The following is a 22,605-nucleotide window of genomic DNA, read 5'->3' as shown; positions in this document are numbered from 1 at the left end:
TTTGGCTGCCAGACTGGAGTAAAATGGCTGTGAGTCCCACTCACAGTACATTTGGTGTTGATTTGGGTCGTCAGCTTGCTAACGTGAGCGGCTTAATAATCTCCCTCAATGGGGAGATTAGCTTGGCCAAGAAAAATGTGAGATTAGAAAAATAGTTAGTGGAATGGGTTCATCCGGACATCCGGCCAGCTGATCGGAATAATTTTTTTTTGTTTTTTTTTTTACAATTGCAACATGTTATTTTAAAAAAGAAAAATTTATATTTGTTTTAAATATATTTTTAATATAGAAATTATTTGTTCTAAATTTTTTATAAAAATAATTTAACATTCTCATCATTAACCATCTTCAACACTATATTATCAATACAAACACACTTTCATCTAATCTCTACACTAACAATTTACATATTAACAATCTTTTCATTAACTATTCAATCACTAATAATTTTATTCAATTTAATTCGTCAAACAAATATGATTTAGTTTCGTCTATAATCGTTTTAAAATGTGAGCCATTAAAAAAAAGTTTGCTCAAACAGAGACACTAAAAAGACTTCAGTGGAGTTTGCAAGACAGAAGTGTCCCAATCTTCTAAGAAAAAAAATTGCTATTGACTACTAATGGGTCAATTGTAGCCTATTGTAGGTCCATTATAGAAACTTTGGAAGCAATCAATTCAAGTAGATTGGAATTAACGAATATTTGTAATAGGGATAAAATCTTTAGTTATTTGTTTAGTAAAAAATTTAAGATTTATAGTATTTTTCTTATGACTCATAATGAAGGAAAAATACGAATAATCATATTATTTAATACATAAATTGTTTGGATCAGATATTAAATTGCGAGTCTCATCTAAAAATCCCCGTTAATTAAAAAACTATTAAAGTTTCTCAATATTAAATGTTCTGTAAAAGGCAATAGTTATTTTTATTCTTAAAATTTCCATGGTTTACATAATTTTTTTGACAAAAAATCATGAAACTTATCTGTCTTATTTTCCATGATGCAACTGGCTCCACGGATGGCTTAAGGATCCTCTAGATTGAAATCCTACATTGATCTCCTACAGTGATGCATGGATGACCGACATGTGTCCCACTCAACTTCCAAGGGTTCATATGCAACCTCACGTTTTGGTGAGTATTTTGAAAAAAAAAAAAAAAATTACTAGATTTCAAAATTCCCCCCAACTGCCTATACATATAGAAAGAGAGAAACGACACTGCCTCTCTGCCTCCCGACGCCCTTCCGCCACCGCCGTTCTGTCGCCAGCCGACTCCCTCACAGCTGCTATATACGAGCAGATATAGAAAACAGAGAGAGAGAGAGAGAGAGAGAGAAGAAGAAGAAGAAGAAGAGAGGAGACGCTGCCTCCCTACCTCCCGGCTCCCCTCCGTCACCGAGGATCTTGACGCTTTATGAACAGCCACACCGCCATGCAAATTGACCCTATTTGACTAGTAGTTAGTTGTCAATATATGTAACAACACTAGAAGATTAGTGTACCTTATCTATTTTTTTTCATTCCCACAACAACTCGTCACTGCACACTCAAATTCATTGTATTGTCTTGTATAGGTTTGAGTCTGTTTCCTTCATTGATACACACACTCATTACATATACACAACAACAATCGTCTTCTTCTTCTTCTTTGTGATTATTCCTAATATAATTATTATTTACAAAGTTTCAAGAACAAGGTTTGGAAATTATTGTGAAAGGGTTCGTGTTTGGAGGTTGAATTTGAACTCTGGATTGGGAAAAACAAACCCAAGTGGGTTTGTGCTAGGTTTGTTTACCTCCTTGGTTTGATTTTGAATGTTGCAGAGTTCTGTAATGGCGGAATGACTAGTGGTTATCAAAGACCTAATAACCTCAATTTTGGAGTATGGCGGATAGATTGTCGGCAGCGGCGTGAGAGCAGTGCAGAGCAAAATTCTGACACGATTTTTTTATTTTTTATTTATGATGAATCGATTATTTTTTTAAAAAATGCTTTAGAGCTCTAAGATCAAGTTTGGCAACTCTTAAAAAATTTAAAAAATTAAAAAGTCACTATCCTATTTAAATTACATCACCTCTCTAACACATCACTTCAAATCCAATCCAAATCTAATTCATATTTCATAAAAAATCAAAAAGTACACTTATTTAGTCTTCTCAAACTTGGCCTAAATATGAAGTTCTAGGAAGAGCTCTAATGAGTTGGCTCTCTCATGATGTGATGGCTGTGTGTGCTTTTTTTGTTTTTTTTTTTTTTTGAATTTATAGATCATTAGAGCTAATTTAGTGCTCTCTTTTTAGAGAGATGTATCATGACTTTATATTTTTAGGGTAGTATATAAGCTCAATTTAGCAAGATGGTTAAAAGTTAATAGGTAGTTTTTAACCTATTGTTAGTCGCATCACATCCCACATTTTTTACACATTTTTTTTAAAAAAGTGAAAATTTTAGTTTTTAATCATCTTTTCAAAACACCCTATAATATTGTAATCTAAAATTTTGTAAGTCTTCTAGACATAGTTTGAAAATTATGTAAAAATATGTAAAAAATAATATAATAATTTATAATATTTTTTTGATTTTTTTAACTAAAACTGAAAATTATGAACACCTTTGGTCTATAATCGTCTTAAAATGTGAACCATTAAAAGAAAAAAAAGTGGGTTCAAGTAGAGACACAAGACTCCAGATCCAGTGAAGTTTACAAGACGGCTGACCCTATCTTCTAAGAAAAAATTTGCTACAATGGACCAATGCCAATTTAAAAAGATCAGACACAAACAAAAAAAAAACAAAAAAAAAAAAAAAAAAAAAAGACACAAAATATATATCTATATAATAAGGCAAGAAGGATTTTGAATTTATGTCAAAAATGTGTGTGAGATACATTTGATCCAATGGTTTAGATCAATTGTAATATCTATCCAATGGCTGAGGTTATATCTATATAACAAAACAACTCTTTTTTTTCTGTTTGTCAAAATATGAACCATTGGATTGAACTCAATCCAAAGGCTCACAATGTCTCACTCTATTTGATCCAAGATCATTTTCAACCCACAGCCCGTCTCTCAGACACACACTCTCATCTCTTTGTTTCTAATTTCAAATTTTGAAATCTGACCCACCTTCTCTCTCTCTCTCTTCCCATCAACCCTTGCAGGCAACCGAACCCAAAACCCCTATTAGTCTCTTCATCTTCTCTCTTCCTCCCTTCTCTCTTCCTAATCGTCATCGTCTCTCTTTCAGAGATGACTCAGAGATGGGACCAAATGTATGTATATATATGCATTTGTATGTATTATGTATGATTATGTGATTTTATATATGATTATGGATGATTATGGATGTATATGTATATATATGTAGATTTTATATATAGATTTTATATATGATTATGGATGTATATGATTCCAATATGGGGTGTTTGTTGGATCGAAGTGAGAGTTGTTTTGAATGTTACGACATTATATGACTAAGAGATGGGAGATTCAGAGATTCACATTAAATGTGAGATATTAGTTTTGAATGTTAAATATTCTTGGGAATGATCATGATTATGATTCTGCCATTAATTTTTGCTTAACTATTTTGAGTGGAGCTGGGGCAGTTCATTTCTTGAGTGAATCTTTTGAATAATCAGTGGCCCAAATTTTAATGTCTCATCAGATGATAATCAACGTAATCAACTTTTTTTTTTTCCTTTTTTTTTTTTTTGGAAGGGGGTAATGGGTTTGGATTTTTATCTATCTGTGGTTTAGAAAAATAATGAAAAGATGAGAATGTGTTTTTTTTCTTGATAGTCATATTTTGGATTGTACCTACCCAAAAATATTTTGCATTGAATTTTCATTTTCTTGAATTGTACAATGGCAAATTATCGATTCTCTCTCTCACTTGATCATCTTACAGATAGACACTTGCAATGGTTTTTACTGCGAAGCCTTCAGACCGAAAAAAGAGCCATAACCCAAAAATGTGGACTGAAGCTTGGACTGGCTGGTAAGTCACACATATGTCACCCATATAACTTAAAAACTTTTTTTTTCCCCCTATTTCTTTGTTGTTTTAATTATAAATTGTTTCATCATTCAAACAACGGAACTCAGTTACATTTTTTCTGAATTTCTTAATTCAGTCTTTGGATTCCTCTGTTTTATCCTCAGGTATACAAAGTTTGGTGGTCCAATTCCTCAGAGACCTGTTGAAGACTTGGCATTTTCAGTGGCAAGGTTTATACAGAATAATGGTTCCTTTATTAATTATTATATGGTGAGTTAATTCTTAATTGTATGTTTATCTTATATCAAGTAAAGTATATTTTTTATATTTCTTATTTTTTTTTCTTTCATTAGTACCATGGAGGAACAAATTTTGGACGGACGACTGCTGGTCTCTTCATTGCCACTAGCTATGATTATGATGCCCCAATTGACGAATATGGTATGCATACACATGAAAATAACTTGATTATATTATGCTGAGGTTTTTGTTTGTATTACAATCTTTACTTAAGCAATTAAGATTTAAGATTGTTGCCAATGCATACAAGTAGTCTATTTGTGCAAACACACATTGCATGGAAGGAATGGGACCGTACAATGTAGCACATGAGATCATTAGCACAATTATTCTACCTGGGAGCAGAATAAAGATTTTTGTTTTGTGGACTATAAATGATCTTTTTCATAATTGACAATCAAAAGAAGTAAACAATTTGAAGTGATAATAAAAAAACAATACACAATTCAATATCACATAAACACCAATCACATAGAAGTATTATTCAATCGTTCAATCCCCAGATATAATTTTTAAACTAAACAGGCAAGAGAGTGAAAGAGATTGAACATCGATGGGATGAAAAGAATGGTTCACCTTTGCAAGAGCATCTCATATTTGGGGAACAAGAGAGGAAATAGAGAGAAAAACAAAGAAGTAAAAGAGAAATAAGGGAAGGATAAAAAAAAAAAATAATCTCAAGAAAAAGTTCTTACTTAGCAAAATAACATACAAGCAATTGTAAGGACTTCATTGAAGCAAAGTGGACAATATAAGATTCATGGGTAAAAATAAAATCTGAAAGGGTAAAATTGGAAACTTTTTTCACAAATATATGTCAAAATAGAATTTTTTAAAAGTTCAGTTGGGGCATTTGAGAAATTTGCACACTTGCCAGTTGCCATTTGCTAGCTCTGCCCATGATATTCTGCCTGTATGTATGTTATATGGTAGGGCTTTTCTGATGCAAATAATGATATTTTCGGCATTTTTATGATGGGTAATTTATCATATGCAAGGATTACAAAGGGAACCAAAATGGGGACATTTGAGAGATTTGCATCAAGCCATCAAGCTATGTGAACCGGCTTTAGTTTCTACATATCCTACAGTGACTTGGCCAGGCAATAATCTCCAGGTTTGATTAACTCTTCTGAGGCTACAAGAAAGCTATGCATATCTACTACAATTTTCTTCATGTGCATCTTTTTGACAATCATCAATATTAGCTCCTTTTCTCATTATTTTTCATTTTCCAGGTTCATGTATTTAACTCAAAGTCTGGTTGTGCTGCATTCCTTGCAAACTACGACACAAAATCTTCAGCAACAGTGACCTTCCAAAATATGCGATATGACCTCCCTCCTTGGTCCGTCAGCATTCTCCCCGATTGCAAGAATGCGGTTTTCAACACCGCAAGGGTAAGGAAATAGGGTTTTCCCTTTAAAAAAAATTCTTTGAAAAAAAAAAATCAAGAAGAAGAAGAAGGAAAGAAAAATAATAGTGTCCTCTAATTGTTTCAATTTTTTTTTGTCTTTTTCACATTTATTTGAAGTCTATTAAGTTTTTTTGGTGCTATTTGATGTCTTCTCAAGTCATATATTTAACATCATAATTTGGATATGCATACATTATTTTCATGCGAGATTTAAGATAAGAATGATGTGGCAATGACATTCTTGCAATTATGAACCAAAGTGACAAGCATTTTGATTTCCAATGAATTGATATAAATGAGACACATCATTCATTCTGTAGGAATTTTTTTTTTTTTTTTTTGTATGCGTAGCATCACCCTTTTAATTTCATTTATAGAAAGCTTTCATTATGTCATAATTTTGTAAATATAAAAAGTATTAGAAAATAGGAGTAAAACTGCATGCATCTTGCCCTCCCCAGAACTCACTTTTGTTCAGTGTGTCAAGTTTGATTTAATTTTGACAAAATTAAGGTTTAGCTTTTGTTCAATGAACATCTCTTTCAAAAAGTTCCCAAAAATGGGTTTTAACATCCAATCAAATTTTTTTACAGATAAGGTCCCAAAGTTCATAGATAAAGATGGTACCTGTAATTAGTGGAGCATTCTGGGAGTCATACATCGAAGAAACTGTCTCTACCGATGATCCAGACACGGTTGCAATGGATGGACTATGGGAGCAAATAAACGTGACCAGAGATGCCTCAGACTATTTGTGGTACCTCACAGAGTGAGTGTTGTTGAGAGAGTTTTCATTACAAATTTAATAATAACTCATCACACACAAATTGACTTTAACACACCACACACATTGGTAATTTTCATCATAAAAATTGATAACTGTCTTATGATGTGCATCTTTTTTTTTTTGACAAATAAATAAACTTTATTAATATGATGTGCATCCTTTTAAGAGTGGACATTATTAATTTTCCCTAATTTATTAGAAATCAATACATGATAAATCAATATTTAGCCAAGAGAATGCATTAAAAATATATATATTCAAAGAACAAGATTGAAACCTTAAACAAATAAATTATGGGTTTGTTGGGTTTGTTTGATGCTCTGTTCTGCAAAGTAAAGGTAATACTTTCATCTCTTTCTTAATAGATTCTTGTGTGTATATATATTGATTACAGATTTTTTTTGTTTTTTTTCTTTGAAGCCATAGAGACCATCAATTGATCATTAGTGGAATAGAGAAAGAACGATTCCCAAAATCAAACTGTGAGTATTGTTTTTCTTTAATTTTCTAGATGCATGTAGGATTTTGGGTATACTTTTATGGGTTTTGTTGATTTTTCTTATTCATATATATTATCTATGTATATATATATACACACATATATATGAAGAGTTGGTTGGGTTCCACGAAACCCATTTACTTTGATTTAGTAGGAATTAGTGGGACTATTGTTTTGAGTTATTTTATTGAATGGTTGTTGTGCCATTACTATTATTTGGTTGTTACAAAAATGTTTGATAACTATTCTATCTTCCTTGCTTATTAAGTGTTTGATAAAATGTTTCAATGAAATTTACACACACACAAATTGACTTTAACACACCACACACCACACACATTGGTAATTTTCATCATAAAAATTCATAACTATCTTATGATGTGCATCTTTTTTTTTTCTTTTTTTTTTTTGACAAATAAACAAACTTTATTAATATGATTTGCATCCTTTTACGAGTGGACATTATTAATTTCCCCTAATATATGAGAAATCAATATTTAGCCAAGAGAATGCATTAAAAAAAATAAAAAAATTCAAAGAACAAGATTGAAACCTTAAACAAATAAATTATGGGTTAGAATTAAAAAAATAAATTATACAAAAACAGATCAAACCTGAACTTGAGCTTTTTGTACAATAAAAAAAATTGTCAAAAGTACCATTTTCATTGATAGAGATAAAGTCATTTTCATTCATTTTTTATTTTTGCAATCCCATTGATCAGAAGTACCATTTGTATATACTTTTATGGCATTCGAAGAGTATTCAATAATTTTTCAAGTATGATTTAATTATTATTTAATTTTACAAGTCAATTGGACGAATTAATTGTTTTGTACAAATTTCTTTTCCTTTTCCTTATTGTGATTTAAAATTTCTTTTCCAATTGTCAGTGCTGAATTTATCTGTGAATAGAATCAGTAATAAACTTATCTTTTCCCTACAAATTTGGATAATCTGTTTTTTGTCATCCCATCATCCCCACCATCACCAACAAAGCTCTCACTCTCTGTCAAATCAAATGGGGGTTAAAGGAAGAAATTGGTTTCATGTTAATACCCATTTTTATTTCATGGTAGTCAAATGGGTTGAGGATTGTTAACATTAAATGGGTTAATGTGAACATTAAGGTTAACCTGACTGTTAACTTATTTTTTATTTTTGGTATTTATTGAATACTTTTGTATTTACTTAAGCTTTATCTAGAACATTATTTAGTGGTGATTTGCAGAATGATGATGAATTGTGGTGCACAACAGATGTGAGCAGCGGTTTTGTTTTGGGATAATGTTCTTATACTTTTTTTTATTATTATTATTATTTTGAGAAGTGCTCTCCCAGATTTTGGATTTGGTGCTCCTTCATTTCTAAAAGATATATTTTGTTTATAGTGATTCTTTTGAATGATAATGTATATTTTTTGTTATTTTTCGGTATATATCTAAGAATGTTTTAGTTGCAGTAAGAGTGCTTCAAAGTTGAAAATCACTTCTAGATTAATTGCTTTATTTACATTTATGGTAATTTGTATATGAAGCATTGTGTTTGTGGTCCTATATATCTGAATCATTTCTTTAAATTTGCTTATTAGGTTCACATTAGAGAGCTTGAGGAAGAACCTTTCGCATCTGAACATTGTGGTAAGTATCTGATTTGCATTCTTACTAAAGCATTTTAACGTTTCCTTTTGTTGGTCATCCCTTAGAAAACAATTCAAATATCTTTCTGTGCCTATCCATAAATTCTTCAAAAGGTAAGGTATAACTTCCAATTTTTTGGTTGCAATAACAACATTCTAATGATTTGAGCATATGCAAGTTTGTTCAAATATAAGTGATGATCCTCGCCACCATACATAGAACTTTAAACCCAAATGAAAGTCTAATTTTTCAAGGCAATTAAAATCCATTGAGGTTTCTGTTTTATAATTTGTTGTGGCATTGCTTTGTTTTCACTTAAAATCCATTGGTTTTTGTCTGGTTTCCTTTGCTTATATAGAGTTATGAGCCATTATATTGGTTTTCATTTTTCTGGATAATTAATTATTTTCTTTTATCCACCAATGTCGATAGCTATTATGGGCAATTTGGAAGTTGATTTCAATAATTTTCCATGATTCTTTGATTTTGAAGCCCAACACATGCTCTACATAGTTGATTTGTGGTGATTCTCTCTCTCTCTCTCTCAAGATTTATATTTAATGGGTTCAATAACTTTTTCATGGTGAGCACCAAACTTAGATTTTTAGATATATTTTTCATGTGAATAGGTTGTTATTTCGTGCTTTTATTGGCATATTAGTACGGGATTTTAGGGTTTTTAGTATGTTATTATTGCATTATTGTACAAAGAGGTTTTCATTTGAACCTTTCTCACCTTTATTTTTCCCCCCCAATAGTTAATGTACATTTGTAATCTCATCATACACCACCAGTTGAGCCCACGTGTGTTTGGATTTTGTTTTAGGCTGAAGATTCATAATGGAATGATTCCCACTCACTCCCACCCCCTATCTTAGTTATATCTAAATATAATTTTGGTTTTTTTAATTGGTACAAATCTATTCAATTTTCATGGAATTTGAAACTTTACCAATGGAAGCAATTTCAAGTTGAGACATGAGTTATAGATATAAAAGGTAAATTCATGACTTAATTTGTTTTATACTTATAGAAGTTGAGTTGGAATTTTTATTTACTAAGATTTCAAATTCATGATTAATGATTAATTTCAAGTTTTTATTCAAATTCAAATTCATGACTTAATTTCAAGTTTTTATTTACTTATAGAAGTTGTGTTAATGATTAATATTTGAATTTTTTTTTCCAATTAATTAGTTTTGAATTTCATAACTTAATTATTTAGATTTGTAATATCATCCAGTTCAATTTTTGATTAATCTCATTAACAAAAGTATTCTTATTTACATAGAATCCTCTAATTGGTTATTTAGAATTTCATCATTATTAGTTGGTTTAACAGAGAAGCATTCTATTTGTTAGCCTGCTTTCAATTTGATTTCCAAATTCTATTTTTTTTTCATAGTGTAATGATTCAACTATGTTCATTGTGGAATCTAATCTCTATTTGTTCTTGGTATTATTGATTGGTAGGTTATTGATATTGACATAAAACAGTGCATCTTTAGCTTAAATTTTATATTATTAGTTTGGCATCTGTATATGTGTGTGGTTTTGATTGATTGCTTGAAATAGATGGTTTGATTCTTGATCAAAAGAAACTAACAAAATGCGTAGAAAAACATAGTGCAATAGCTCATATCTTTGTCAGATTGATTCAATTTAGTTAAATTAATAGTATTGGGTAATAGTAAAATGAATATATACTGTCTTTTGGGTTAAATAGGACATTTTCATGATTTCATTGTAAATTTTATCATTTTTACTTGAATAATCAAATGAAATTGGGAAGTTTGAACTAAAAAGTTTTGTGGATGGGGCTGTTTTGTTGAGTATTGATCATTTGGGACATTTAATTTTGTTTTTGCATGTAACCTTTGTTATTACGTGATTTTGAATAGAGTTTCAATAGAGTTGTTAATAGTTGTTGATTCACTTCCTCCCTCTCTCAACTAAATCTCAATTTGCTTTTTAATTTTTAATTTTTATACTGGTTAGGTTTTGAATTCAATTTGTATGGAATTCAAAATATAAATTTTTTATTTTTTTAAGTTGAATTGAAGGTGTGAGATGTTATGGTCATGACTGAAATTTGGTTTTGGAGTACTTGCCACTATTGACTGAATTTCATCATAACTTTTCTAGCATTTTCTACTACTTATTTGGTTTCATTTGTGGGTTTTGATTAGATCACGTTTTTGATACAAGCGTAATTATGCTAATTACATTTTTTGGAATTTTGAATAAACACAGAATCATATTTGAACTATTATTTTTTCCCAAGTGGATTTGGCATAACTGGTAGTTTTGACCTCTTTCCTAAATTGTGGAATTTAAGTTTTTATCATTAAGTTGATTGTTAAATTGTAATTTGTGAACTTTATCATTTCTTCTTCCAAAATTTTCTTTGTTAACATCTAGGCGATGACACAGGATGTTCAGTTCGAATATCAGTTCAGTTTTTAATTTGTAGTTCCTAATGTGCCATTATGGAGTAACAAGAAGATTTCAGAAAAATTATGGAGTAACAACCATTTTGGTGCTTTTTGAATGGCTAAGTTCTCTCTCTCTCTCATGTACTCAGCCACCGAAATCGAAGTTGGGTTGATGTTTATCAGTTTGATACAGAGGAATCAACAATGTTGACATGCCCAATAGCCACTGCACCCACTTCGTCTTTCCTTTTTGCCGGTATGTAAGCACTACTTCCTCAAATGGCTCTTCTTAAAATACTACTCTCCACTCTTTAAAATTTTCTTTGATTTTTTTTTCCTTTCCCCCTTCTATTGTTCATTTTCATCACTTGAATTACAGGTTATTAGGTGATGAAATATACAAGTGGGTGACATGGATTGCACAACTGGGAGACAATACGTATCTAACATAAAAAGTCTTTTCTTTTTACTATCATTCCTTCTTTAAATACTATAAATGCATACACATATGTATGCGTATAATGTAATGGATAGAATGAGTTTATTTAACGTGAATAGATCAAATGGTTCCATTTGAAAGATATTTGTTTGTGAGATTGTAATTCCCTTTGAAAGATCAATTGGATTTGCAAATGGATCTTTTGATCTTTTTCAAGCATCAAGCATTTATGGTGGTGTGCTATTGGCAATAAGAAATAATCAGATCTAAAATGCATATAGAGATGTTGAATCAAGTTTAAAGTGGGACTACACTTGAGGCTATACATATAGAATGTATGATTATTTATGTTTTGGTTTCAAATTAATTTATGAACTATATGTATTAAGTAAATCTCTCCTGATTTCATATTGTAATTACAAAGTAAAAGGACAAGGGAATTAAAAATGACTGTAATTGTCTATATGTGTCTAATTGTCTATATGGAGTTTAACCTTGAATATGAAGAATTATTAATGAATTGAATAGATCATAACTATTCAATAGTTTGTCTTAACTTTTATTTTTTATTGGTCAAAATGTATTAACTTGAATGTGAATTTTTTTTTTTTTAAAAAAAAAAAAAAAACTTAGAGTGCCGTAGGCACGGGTCATCCACTAGTATATATATATAACGCTGAAGGTCTTGGGACTTGTTTGATTTGTATTTTAAAATATAATTTCTTAGAAAAATTTTAAAAATTTTGTTTGGTTCAAATTTTTTTAAAAAAATTTAAAAATTATTTTTTATCTCCTATACATCAACCAATCACTTTCTCTTTCCTCTCTCCTTCTTAATTACTTTTTTTCTTACACACATCTACTTAATTATAACAAAATATTAAATTATTTCAAACTCTCAAATTTTAAAATTATTTTCAAAATATATAACAAAACAAACTACTCAAAAAATTTCTAAATTCCCTCTATACAAATTTTTTTAAAAAAATTATTTTAAAATACAAACCAAATGCACCCTTGGTGAGGTTTGCAAGACCGCATTAGGATGGAAATTAGGCCAAGTTTGGGAAGACTAAATAAGTGTACTTTTTGACTTTTTGACTTTTTATGAAATATGAGTTGGGTTTGGGTTGGGTTTGAAGTGATGTGTTAGAGAGGTGATGTGACTTAAATAAGATGATGTAATTTAAATACGATAATGACTTTTTGAATTTTTTAAGAGTTGCCAAACTTGACCTTAATCTTTCATCATGCACCAAAAACAAGGGTGATTATTTATTATTTTTAGATTATACACACGTGATACTTTATAGAATTTTGATCGGTAAAAAAGAATAAAAATTCACAATTTATGTTTGAAATAAAAATATAATATAAAACTAAATAATTAATAATTAATATGAAATATAACCACATCCCGTTTCGAAATTCTTGAATAATTTTCTCAAGAACAGTGTCTAAGAAAAAAGTTTACAAGACAACACTAAGAAAAAATTTGCTCGATGGTGATAGATATACGCGTGCCTAAGCGCGTAGAGGTTTGGTCACGATGTTGTCAAGTTAGCATAGCAGCTTTGTCGGTAGATGTGCTGAGTGCATATTTGCTGTAAAGCTGCTGGTTTTTTGCGTGTATGGCAGAGCTTCGTGGCTGGGTGTCCTGCAGTTCCCACCTGATCAAGGGTCGAAAATTGAAAAATGATTTGGAGCTTGGGAAAGGTTTAGATTTGGTTTAACATGTTTGAAAAAAATTAAATAATTATTATTTTATTTAAATTATATTATTTTTTTAAGGGAGATTTACCAATAAATCTCAAAATGTAAACTTATGAACCAATTGGTCCCATTTTTATTCTAGTAAACCGTTTAGTCCCATTTAATTGTGAGGGACGTAATTACCCTCATCTAACCGTTGCTTACAGATACACACACAGATACATACACATACAGATACATATACACACACATACGCACAGATACACACACAGATACACACACACACAGATACATACATACACAGATACATATACACACACACACAGATACACACACAGATACACACGCACACACACAGATACATACACACACAGATACATATACACACACAAATACATATACACACACACAGATACACACACAGATACACACACACACACAGATACATACACACACAGATACATATACACACACACACAGATACACACATACACACACAGATACACACACAGATACACACATACATTACGAGGGGCAGAGACACACACACACAATAGCTAATCGATGCGATGCCATTGCTGACTGATTAGATCTTCCTGAGCCGCCGGTTCGTGCGCTACCCGCCGAGCCTCTGCGGTAGTCGGAGAATGATGCGCGAGCCGAAGTTGAGGGTAAGAGAGGCGACGGCGGAGCAGATCGAAGAGAAGCAGAGCGATTGGGCATATTCGAAGCCGATCGTGATTCTGGATCTGTTGTGGAACTTCGCGTTCGTGATCGTTGCTTTGTCGGTGTTGATGGTGAGTCGGAAGGAGATCGATTTTACTCTTTTTTGTTGTGTGGAAGGGTTTGGAGGGAACGAAATCTCAGAGAGAGAGAAGCGCGGGTGGGCTTGCAACAGAAGGGGGGAAGAGTTGTAATGTGGGAGATGGTGAAGTGATGGTGAAGTGAGGGATCACATTGATGCCCCAACAGTATATGGAAACAAACAATAATGGGTAAAATCGTCCACACAGTTACATTAAATATGAAAAATAGGATCAACAAGAAATAAACTTTCCCACTGATAGGACTTATCCGAGCAAAAGAATAAAGTTGGGACTAATTGGTTTAGTAGTTTATGAAATGGGATTTATTGGTAAATTTCTCTTTTTTTAATACATTATTTGAAATTCAACTCGAACTTAATTTATATTTTATAAAAAATTAAAAAATATATTTATTTAAATAATTTTAAACAATTCCTTAAGAAGGTGGCTTTCACTTGCAATGTGATGTTATGTGACGTGTGTATTTATATTTTAATTTTTTTTATCACATTATTATAGTTCAAATTAATGTTCTAAATTTAAAGTTATCATGATTGGTCCAAAATTGGGTTGGTTGTTTGAAATATTGGACTGGTTTTGGGAAACGGTGGGCCGGTTTTGGTTTTATAATACCATGTCCTTTGTTTAGCTCATCTATACTTGCTTGATTGGCTTGTTTGGTGTAATTGTTAAAGTATATTATAAATTATAATTTTAATCAAAAATTGTTAATTTATTTAGTGTAATTGTTTGATTATACATTTAAGTTATTGAGTAGTATTTGTTAAAAAAGTTATGAAGTAGTTTTTTTAATTAATTTTTATTTTTTGTTATTCACTACTTGTCTATATTTTTCATAAATAATAATAATAATAATCTATAGTCCATTTAGATCTTTTTCTATTTCTAAAAAATAAAAAAATCTAAGAGTATAACTGTAAATTAACATGTCCACAGCATAAACTGATAATCAGAAGTAAGTAGGGATGACAATTTAAACCCGGCCAATGGGGACTCGACCCCCCGTCCCCGATTAGAATGATTTTTTCCCGAAAAATACTCCCGACAGGCTGGGGACGGTATTCGAAAATGCATCCCTGATTAGTTTCGGGCCGGGGACGGGATTAACTTTCACAGCACCGGACCTGGCCCATCTCCGGCCCCGTTTCCCCCGAAATAAAATTACTTTTATACCCCCTTTATCCATTCATATATATACCCCTCTTCTCTCTCTCTCTCTCTCTTAGACCTTTGTCACACACACTCTCTCTTTCATTCGAAATCCTAACCTCAAACCCATGTCGATCGAAGCAGACAATGAGTAAACTATAGAGATGGAGTGCTACAACCCAACCAACGAGGATGCCAGTAGAGATTACGTCGCCCCACCGCCTTTGCTATTTAACGACGAGAGTCGATCGCAGCTCCTTTCCCCTCTCTCTCTCACCCGTTGCTCCATCACCGCCTCTACTAGTCCACGATAAGAGTCGATCTCAGATCTTAAGATCTTGTTGCGACGGTCGAAGATTGCAGATCTATCTCTCTCTTTCTCTTTCTCTTTCTCACCATTTCTACTCACTCACTCTCTCTCTCTCTCTTTATTTTTTAAATCTGTTGTGTTGTTGTTGTTGTTAAACCTGTTGTGGAGAAGTGGTTTGGAAATACTCTTCTGATCCTGAGGGACGCTCGTGATCCTCTGCTAGTCACCTAAAAAAAAATAAATACTCTGGTCGGGGGTGCCGAAATTAGCACTCCGACGGACAAGTCAGTCTATGCACTTAGGATTACTTGTATTTTAAGTTAAGCGTAATGGTTCTCACATACCTTCCTCTAACTGAAGATCCTGTATTTATAGTATTTTCTTTGGGCCTTAGGGCCTGGCCCATCCCTGATCCTTTACATGTACTTCTACTCGGCCTTTGTTCTATTGGTTGGAATGCCGGCTACTTTATTCGGCTCTTTAATTAATTGGGATCAATGCCGAATAAAGGTTATATTATGGACCATACTGGTCCATTCTTCTCTATTGATCAAAGTAAATTCGGCTCCCACATCTATTTTTGGTGCTTTACAATGAACTAATGCAAAAACATACTCTGATTATGAAAAGATCGTAATATAATCCTATTTTTATTTTTTTTTAAAGTGTGCTTTTCAAACACAAAAAGGTTTGAATTTTGGACTTTGTTGAATATTTTGTAGTTGAAAGTGTGAAGATTTGTGCCTGTTAAATTAGGGTGAGAAATTAGTATGCACACAACTTCACTTGTTTCTATTTTCGGGCAGAAACTTCACTTGTTTGATAATAGCTTTATTGCATCAAAAAAATTTATCAACAAACACACAAGCTGTCAACCAACTTTGTTTTGAAATGTAAACCTTGTTTTTTTTTTTTAAATCAGCTGTAGATAAAAACTATTTATGGACAACCATACCTCTCTTATATCATTGAGAAGTTCCTTTGTATGTGCTAATATTTGAAGTTTCAATCTATCAAGGGAAGTTATCTATATCAGATCTGGAGCTGAATTTTATTTTATTTTTTGCCAGGGAATTTTCGGGGTTAGGGAAACCCGATCCCAATTAGGGGGCAGGGGTGAGGGCAGTGATAGGTTCCCCGTCGGGGATCCGGGCTAGGGACGGGGAAATTATTACCATCGGGGATCGAGGACGAGGAGTGTGATCCTTGGCCCCGCCCCGGTTTGTTGCCATTCTTAGAAGTAAGGGGTGAGTAGTTTATCAGAATTAGCTTTTTGGAGTTAAAATAAGTTATTAAAATCAGAAACTGTTTGAAATAAGTGTAACCAAATAGTTCAAAATAGCTTTTCGAAAGCTAGAAGCTATAAGTTAGCTCAAAAAAGCCCAAACAAACACCTCCATTGTATTATTGGAGGCAAGGGTAATAAGGTAATTGATGACCTTGGAGTGTTTTGGGAAGCTGGTAAAAAAATTGATTTTTGACTTTTTAGAAAATGATTTGGAAAGTTGGTAAAAAGCTAATTTTTTGCTTTTTGAGTTAATATTTGTTTATAATGTCACATCACAATAAAATGACCAAAATACCCCATCCAACTTAGGAAATTTACATTTTGAACTAATCCTCAAGATATAAACATGGAGGGTAGTTACGTAATTTCACAACCTACTTTTCGAACACTTACCAAATGACCAAAAACGCAACTTTGGCATTTTGTGAGGCTGCAAAACATAGCTTTTTGCTGGGATTCCCAAAAGAGCACCTTATTTATTTATTCAAATTCCCGTCTGCCTGATCAAAAGGGTTTGTGGGACACGATTTGGACGATTTGAGACTAAAATTATAAATTAAATAGTAGATTGATGGGTTAGAAAATTACAATTTGAATGGTTTTAAGCAGAGTAACAGATTGAAGAATAATCTAACCAATTATCAAACCTTTGTATAATATATAATACTAATTTTCATAATATTTTTCATATATATAATACAGACTAATTTTACACAATATTTTTCATATATATGACTGCTAATTTGTATTAAATTTCATATCTTAAATCTATCTCACTATCACAACCCAACCCCCGCCCCCAGAGATTATCGAGGTGATCGTCCAATAATTTTAGATTACCGAAGGCCTATTTCGATAGAAGTACAGTTTTAAGGGCTTGCGGAAGCAAACGTATTAAAATATAACGTCCAATAAGCTGTGAAGACTTATATGAAAGAAAAGAAACTTCCATATATGTATATAAAAGTAACATCAAAATATCTTACACACAATATTGCAATGATATAGGGTTTAGACCTTACAAACAGTAACGTTTTCAATGAAACTCAAAACAACATATCCACATATTAAAAGAGTTAATTTTACAAAACACAAGAAGCCTTGGAGCTTGACATATTCAGAACCTCGACGTAAGGCACAAAGGTTGGCTTCACAAAAAAGAATCTAGACAGACACCCCTAAGCTTGATCTTGCACACAATCTCCTATATATATATATATATATATATAAGAGGTGAGCTAGAGCCCAGTGAATAACAACAACGTAAAGAATTAATGAATGATGTCCAGAAGTATAAATTCCTGAATCAGAGTTTCATAACATATCAAAATCATACACATATTTGTAACAAACATATGTGGTACATTCATTAGCAAAACAGTACAGATGGTCATACAAGACCAGAACAGATAAGACAAATGATTATGCATAATCAGAATAGATAACCATAAAGGTTAAACAGATAGTTCCAAAGGTTAGAACCGTCAAAGATCTCTTAAAATAAAAACAGATGCTAAAGGATAGCAAGAATACATTCATAAAAGGACAGTCATTCACTCATTTTCATAAACTATCAATTCAAAAATATAACATAACTTGTAATTAAGAAAATACTTTTAAACAAACATAACTTTACAGAGTTGTTACTCACAGATGGCTCCCCAGACAGATTGGTCAGAACGTAGCGTATAACCAACACAAACACATAACAGAGCATACATTGAAACACATGTTCTATTTGATCCAATCCTCTTTTAACGTGTTTCTAATTTGTTTTCTTATTAAGAATGCCTAAACAATATCTAAGGATGTCTATAAGAATTTTTTTATGAGGTGAAAACATGCATATAGGAGTGTATTTCAAAAATGCTAAAAACAAGGCAATTCGCTAGACCGCAATTTTGGTCGCTCGAGCGGTCTGCAAAACTCTGTAAAACTTTTGGATGCTCGAAATCTTGGCTCAAATCAACTTTTGTTCGCTTGACCAAAGTGCAAATCTCTGCAAAAATACTAGAAGCATGCAAAGTGCGCTCGAGTGACGGATCCATCGCTCGAGCGAACTGGGAAAATTCTAGATTTTCAAAATAGAGTTTTGAGCTTTCAAACATAAGTTCCTAAGTCTTGAACTTACATGGTTGGTAAGAATCTTTGAAAACACTTAGATAACCTTGAACATAAAACCAATTTAGAGCCATGAGCTCAAAAACATCATAAACCTTGTAAAAATTGAAATCAAAACTTCCATGCATATGAAGTTCTAACATTTTTCTTCAAAATTCATAAACTCAAGTCTTCAAGCTTCTTAAAACCAAAGATAAAGATGCAATTTAACCTGAAAACCAACAAACATGAAAGAATTCATGCTCAAGATAAGGGAATATGATGAAATTGTACATGTGTCTCCATAATTAGCTCACTCTCACTCAATTCAAGTTGAGTCTATAATCTTCCTTGCATTTACATGGAATTCACTCAAATTACTTCATGATTTTAGCTCTCATTCGAATTTTCTATAAGAACTAAGGATCAAATACATACCTTAAGCTTTAATTTGAGGAATCCTAACACAATCCTCTTCAATTCCCTTCTTTCTACACAAATATTGAGTTCTCCCTCTCAAAACTTGAAGTTCTCCTCCTCCCCTCTCTCTCTTTCTCTCTCTGAGCTACAAAGTGGATTATAAGCTCATTTCCTCAATTACAACATTTATATAAGCTAGATTAGTGAAGTCTAATTAATCAAGATTAAAGTTAATTAATCTAGCTCAATTCTATTAATTAATTCTAATTAATTTAGTTTGAATCAAATTTTTATCAAACTTTCCATATAGTTTTAAATATTCTAATTAGCCTATCAAGCTAGTCAATTTTGGTTTCTGAATTCCCTAAGGCTTTCAATTTCTGATTCAAAATAGGTGTTCTAACAGATAATTCACAAGCAAACAGATAAACACAACTTAAACATATAGTCATGCAATTATACTCACTAAAATAATATATAAAAATAATATGTAGGTCGGGGTCGTTACACTTACACTCATTTTTATTTTGATATTTCATTATAAATTAATATATATATATATATATTAACTATAGTGGGACAGAGCAGTTTCAAAGACAGATTATAAATTTTAAAGTTTAAACTGCAATCAGCTGATAGAGCGGTGCAGATTGATACAGATCGGTGCGGTTTTAGCGAATTTGACTTCATTTTACATAGCCCTACTGATCAGTATAGCTTGTTTTGGAAAGCTAGCTTTTTGACTTTTTAACTTTTTCAAGTTACATTACCTCTTTATTTTTTTACATATCATTATAAAGAAAATACAAAAAATAAAAAAAAAATAAAAAATAACTAAAAAAATAAAAAAGTTAACTTTTAACTTACTTTCCAAATAAAAAGGCGTAGCAGGTTCAAGCACGTGTTTGTTTGGATGGGAGGGATTTCAAAATTATTTTCCTCTATTACCATGATCAGGTGAATGTAGTGTGCTTGTTTTGAGTTATTTTTGTTGCAAACCATAGGCTATTTGGTTTATGGGCCCATTGGTTTTTTGGATTTAGTTGGTGGTTACAGTGGGCTATCTTTGGCCTCACTATTTGTTTGCAAAATAGGAAACTTACTGATAAGTCTCATACACAAAATTCAAAAATTCATTTAGTTTCAAAACAAAATACTTGCACCAATTAGTCTTATATATTTTTAATTGTTACCCCAAAAATCCTATTTTTTTTATAAAAAAAAAAACTTTTAAAAACGCTGTTATATCCCACTATTGCCGGACTTCCATCAGACGGTCATCGGAGACTCGTCGAAACGTTCAACATCACCGGAGAGTTGTCGGAATACCACCAGGAATTCACTGGAGTATCATCGAAATGTTCTAAATGTCACTGGAAGTCGTTGGAATGTCTAGAATGTTTGCTGGACATCAAAATTATTGCCAGAGACTCACCGGAATGTCTAGAATATTGCTGGAAAAAAAAAGGGAGAATAAACTGAGAAATTAAAGTGAAAAAATATAGCAAAATAAGCTTAAATATTGATAAACTGAAAAAGGAAGAAAACTTAAGAACAACAAACAACAACAATGGGGGAAAAAAAATGTTATTTTCAATTTTTGTAGGGTTCAAGCAAATAATCTCCAATATTGATCAAACTGCAAAACAAGCTTTGAAACTGTAAAATGTTACAATTTCAAAGCATGATTTTATTAAGCATTTATCCTTATTAATTAAATTGAAAAACATTTTATGAAACTGCAAACTTTGACAGTTCTAAAGATTGTTATGAAACTGCAAAAATTTACAGTTTTAAAATATGATTCATTTCAGCACCAAAAAAACTAAAACTGTAAAATTTTATAGTTTTGGCCTATAACTAAAACTTGAAAACAATTTGTTCAGAATTTGAAATTTTTTTCTATTAAAATAGGAAAATAGAAGTGTGGAGTAAGGTAGAAAAATTAAGAGATCGAAAGAGAGAAACAAATATATAGAGAAGATTGTACTCCAGCAACTAGTTTTGGTTTGGTCTAGTCGGATCTCATATAGATCTACTCAAATCTGATATCATCTTCTTCGTCGGAAACTTGTCTCATTTGTCATCGGTGAAGGTGAAGTAAGAAATCGATGGTCGGTGGTTACTGGTGAACCCCAATCAATGATGGTCGTCGGTGACTATATGTTAAAAATAGAAAGAGAAAGAGAAGAACTAAGTGTGATTTCCAATCACTGGAAAGGAAGAGAAAGAAACTGAGAAGAACGAATGCACAAAAAAGAATGATGAATGAAAATACGCAATGGACTTTTGAGAGTATCCAAAAAGTTATGGAACTAAATAGACTTATCCTCTTTTAAATATGACTTTTAGGTAATTTGCCCTTGCAAAATTTAGTTTTAGCTCACAAGATTTGATGTCGACTTTATTGGGATTTTTGTTATTCGGTTGACAACCTGCACGTGTTCATGTGATCCTTACTAGAGCTGGTTCTCTAACCTCTTCCAATATGGAGTGAAGAGGACACTGCCATGAGGAATGGCGGTGTGGAATTAGCCATGATTAGAACTGGTAGATGTATAGTGAGTTAACGAATTTCGATTGGATCTTTTGTATGGATTACCAGTCTTTCATTTGGCTATGTTTTCTATGTTCTAGGAAGACTTTTTGAGTATTCACTAGTTTATTTGCATCCTTCATTGTGCTTTAACTGGAGAGTTTTGTGGGCCATATCTTTCCCTTCGACATAGTTTGGTTCAATGGCTATAGCAGTTACGGCTATGAGAGAGCGGGTGCTTATTGGGTTCCTATTTTCTCTTCAATAGAGACTGGGAGGTATATGTCTACCTACCACTATGTTAACTTGTTGCTTCATATGACACTTTCTATGGCAGTTCTTAGACCACTTCTAGTATGGGAATTGTCACGACTCAAACCCACTCCTATAGGTTTAGCATCATAACCAACCAGTAATCCTAAGATTAACGAAGGCCTCTGAGACAAATTCACAATATAAGGGGCTAGCAAAAATAATTAACAAATATACAATGTCAATAGAGCTATGCAGACTTATATGGAACAAAAAATTTAAAACTTTATATACATAATCATGACGTCACGTTTACATCAACACATGATCAGATGAGACAAAAAGGGACTTAGCCCAATTTACAAATAAAACAAAAGCTTGTTCAACAAAACAAAGAGAATAAATTTGCATCATGTTCACAAAACTTGACCACTTGGAACATTTCGAAACCTCTTTGGGAGGCGCACTGGTTGGCTAACAC

The 22,605-nt window shown here is 32.0% G+C and overlaps 1 protein-coding gene across 2 annotated transcripts; it reads left to right on the top strand.

The window, feature by feature from the left end:
- Nucleotides 1–3,758: 3,758 nt before the first annotated feature.
- LOC114266078 (beta-galactosidase) lies at nucleotides 3,759–11,745 on the top strand. Of its 2 annotated transcripts, XM_082898824.1 has the most exons (10): nucleotides 3,759–4,012; nucleotides 4,177–4,282; nucleotides 4,366–4,453; nucleotides 5,311–5,429; nucleotides 5,551–5,712; nucleotides 6,323–6,498; nucleotides 6,937–6,998; nucleotides 8,607–8,655; nucleotides 11,240–11,346; nucleotides 11,470–11,745. In XM_082898824.1, the coding sequence occupies exons 1-6, from the start codon at nucleotides 3,936–3,938 to the stop codon at nucleotides 6,341–6,343; spliced, it is 573 nt and encodes a 190-aa protein (XP_082754950.1). In that variant the 5' UTR covers nucleotides 3,759–3,935; the 3' UTR covers nucleotides 6,344–6,498; nucleotides 6,937–6,998; nucleotides 8,607–8,655; nucleotides 11,240–11,346; nucleotides 11,470–11,745. The 2 variants fall into 2 exon arrangements, with proteins under 2 accessions (XP_082754950.1, XP_082754949.1); XM_082898823.1 differs by lacking the exons at nucleotides 6,937–6,998; nucleotides 8,607–8,655.
- Nucleotides 11,746–22,605: the final 10,860 nt, after the last annotated feature.

The sequence above is a fragment of the Camellia sinensis genome, chromosome 12 (genome assembly GCF_055761805.1).
Source record: "Camellia sinensis isolate YWXY chromosome 12, ASM5576180v1, whole genome shotgun sequence".
Classification (NCBI taxonomy): Eukaryota; Viridiplantae; Streptophyta; class Magnoliopsida; order Ericales; family Theaceae; genus Camellia; species Camellia sinensis.
The sequence above is the reverse complement of the archived record's forward strand: the minus strand, read 5'-3'. Positions and strand labels throughout refer to the sequence as shown.

Coding starts and splice junctions, on each gene's coding strand:
- LOC114266078 (XM_082898823.1), top strand. CDS start 3,936: ATGGTTTTTACTGCGAAGCCTTCAGACCGAAAAAAGAGCCATAACCCA. Junction 4,454..5,310: donor TGCCCCAATTGACGAATATG/GTATGCATACAC, acceptor ATCATATGCAAG/GATTACAAAGGGAACCAAAA. Junction 5,430..5,550: donor GGCCAGGCAATAATCTCCAG/GTTTGATTAACT, acceptor TTCATTTTCCAG/GTTCATGTATTTAACTCAAA.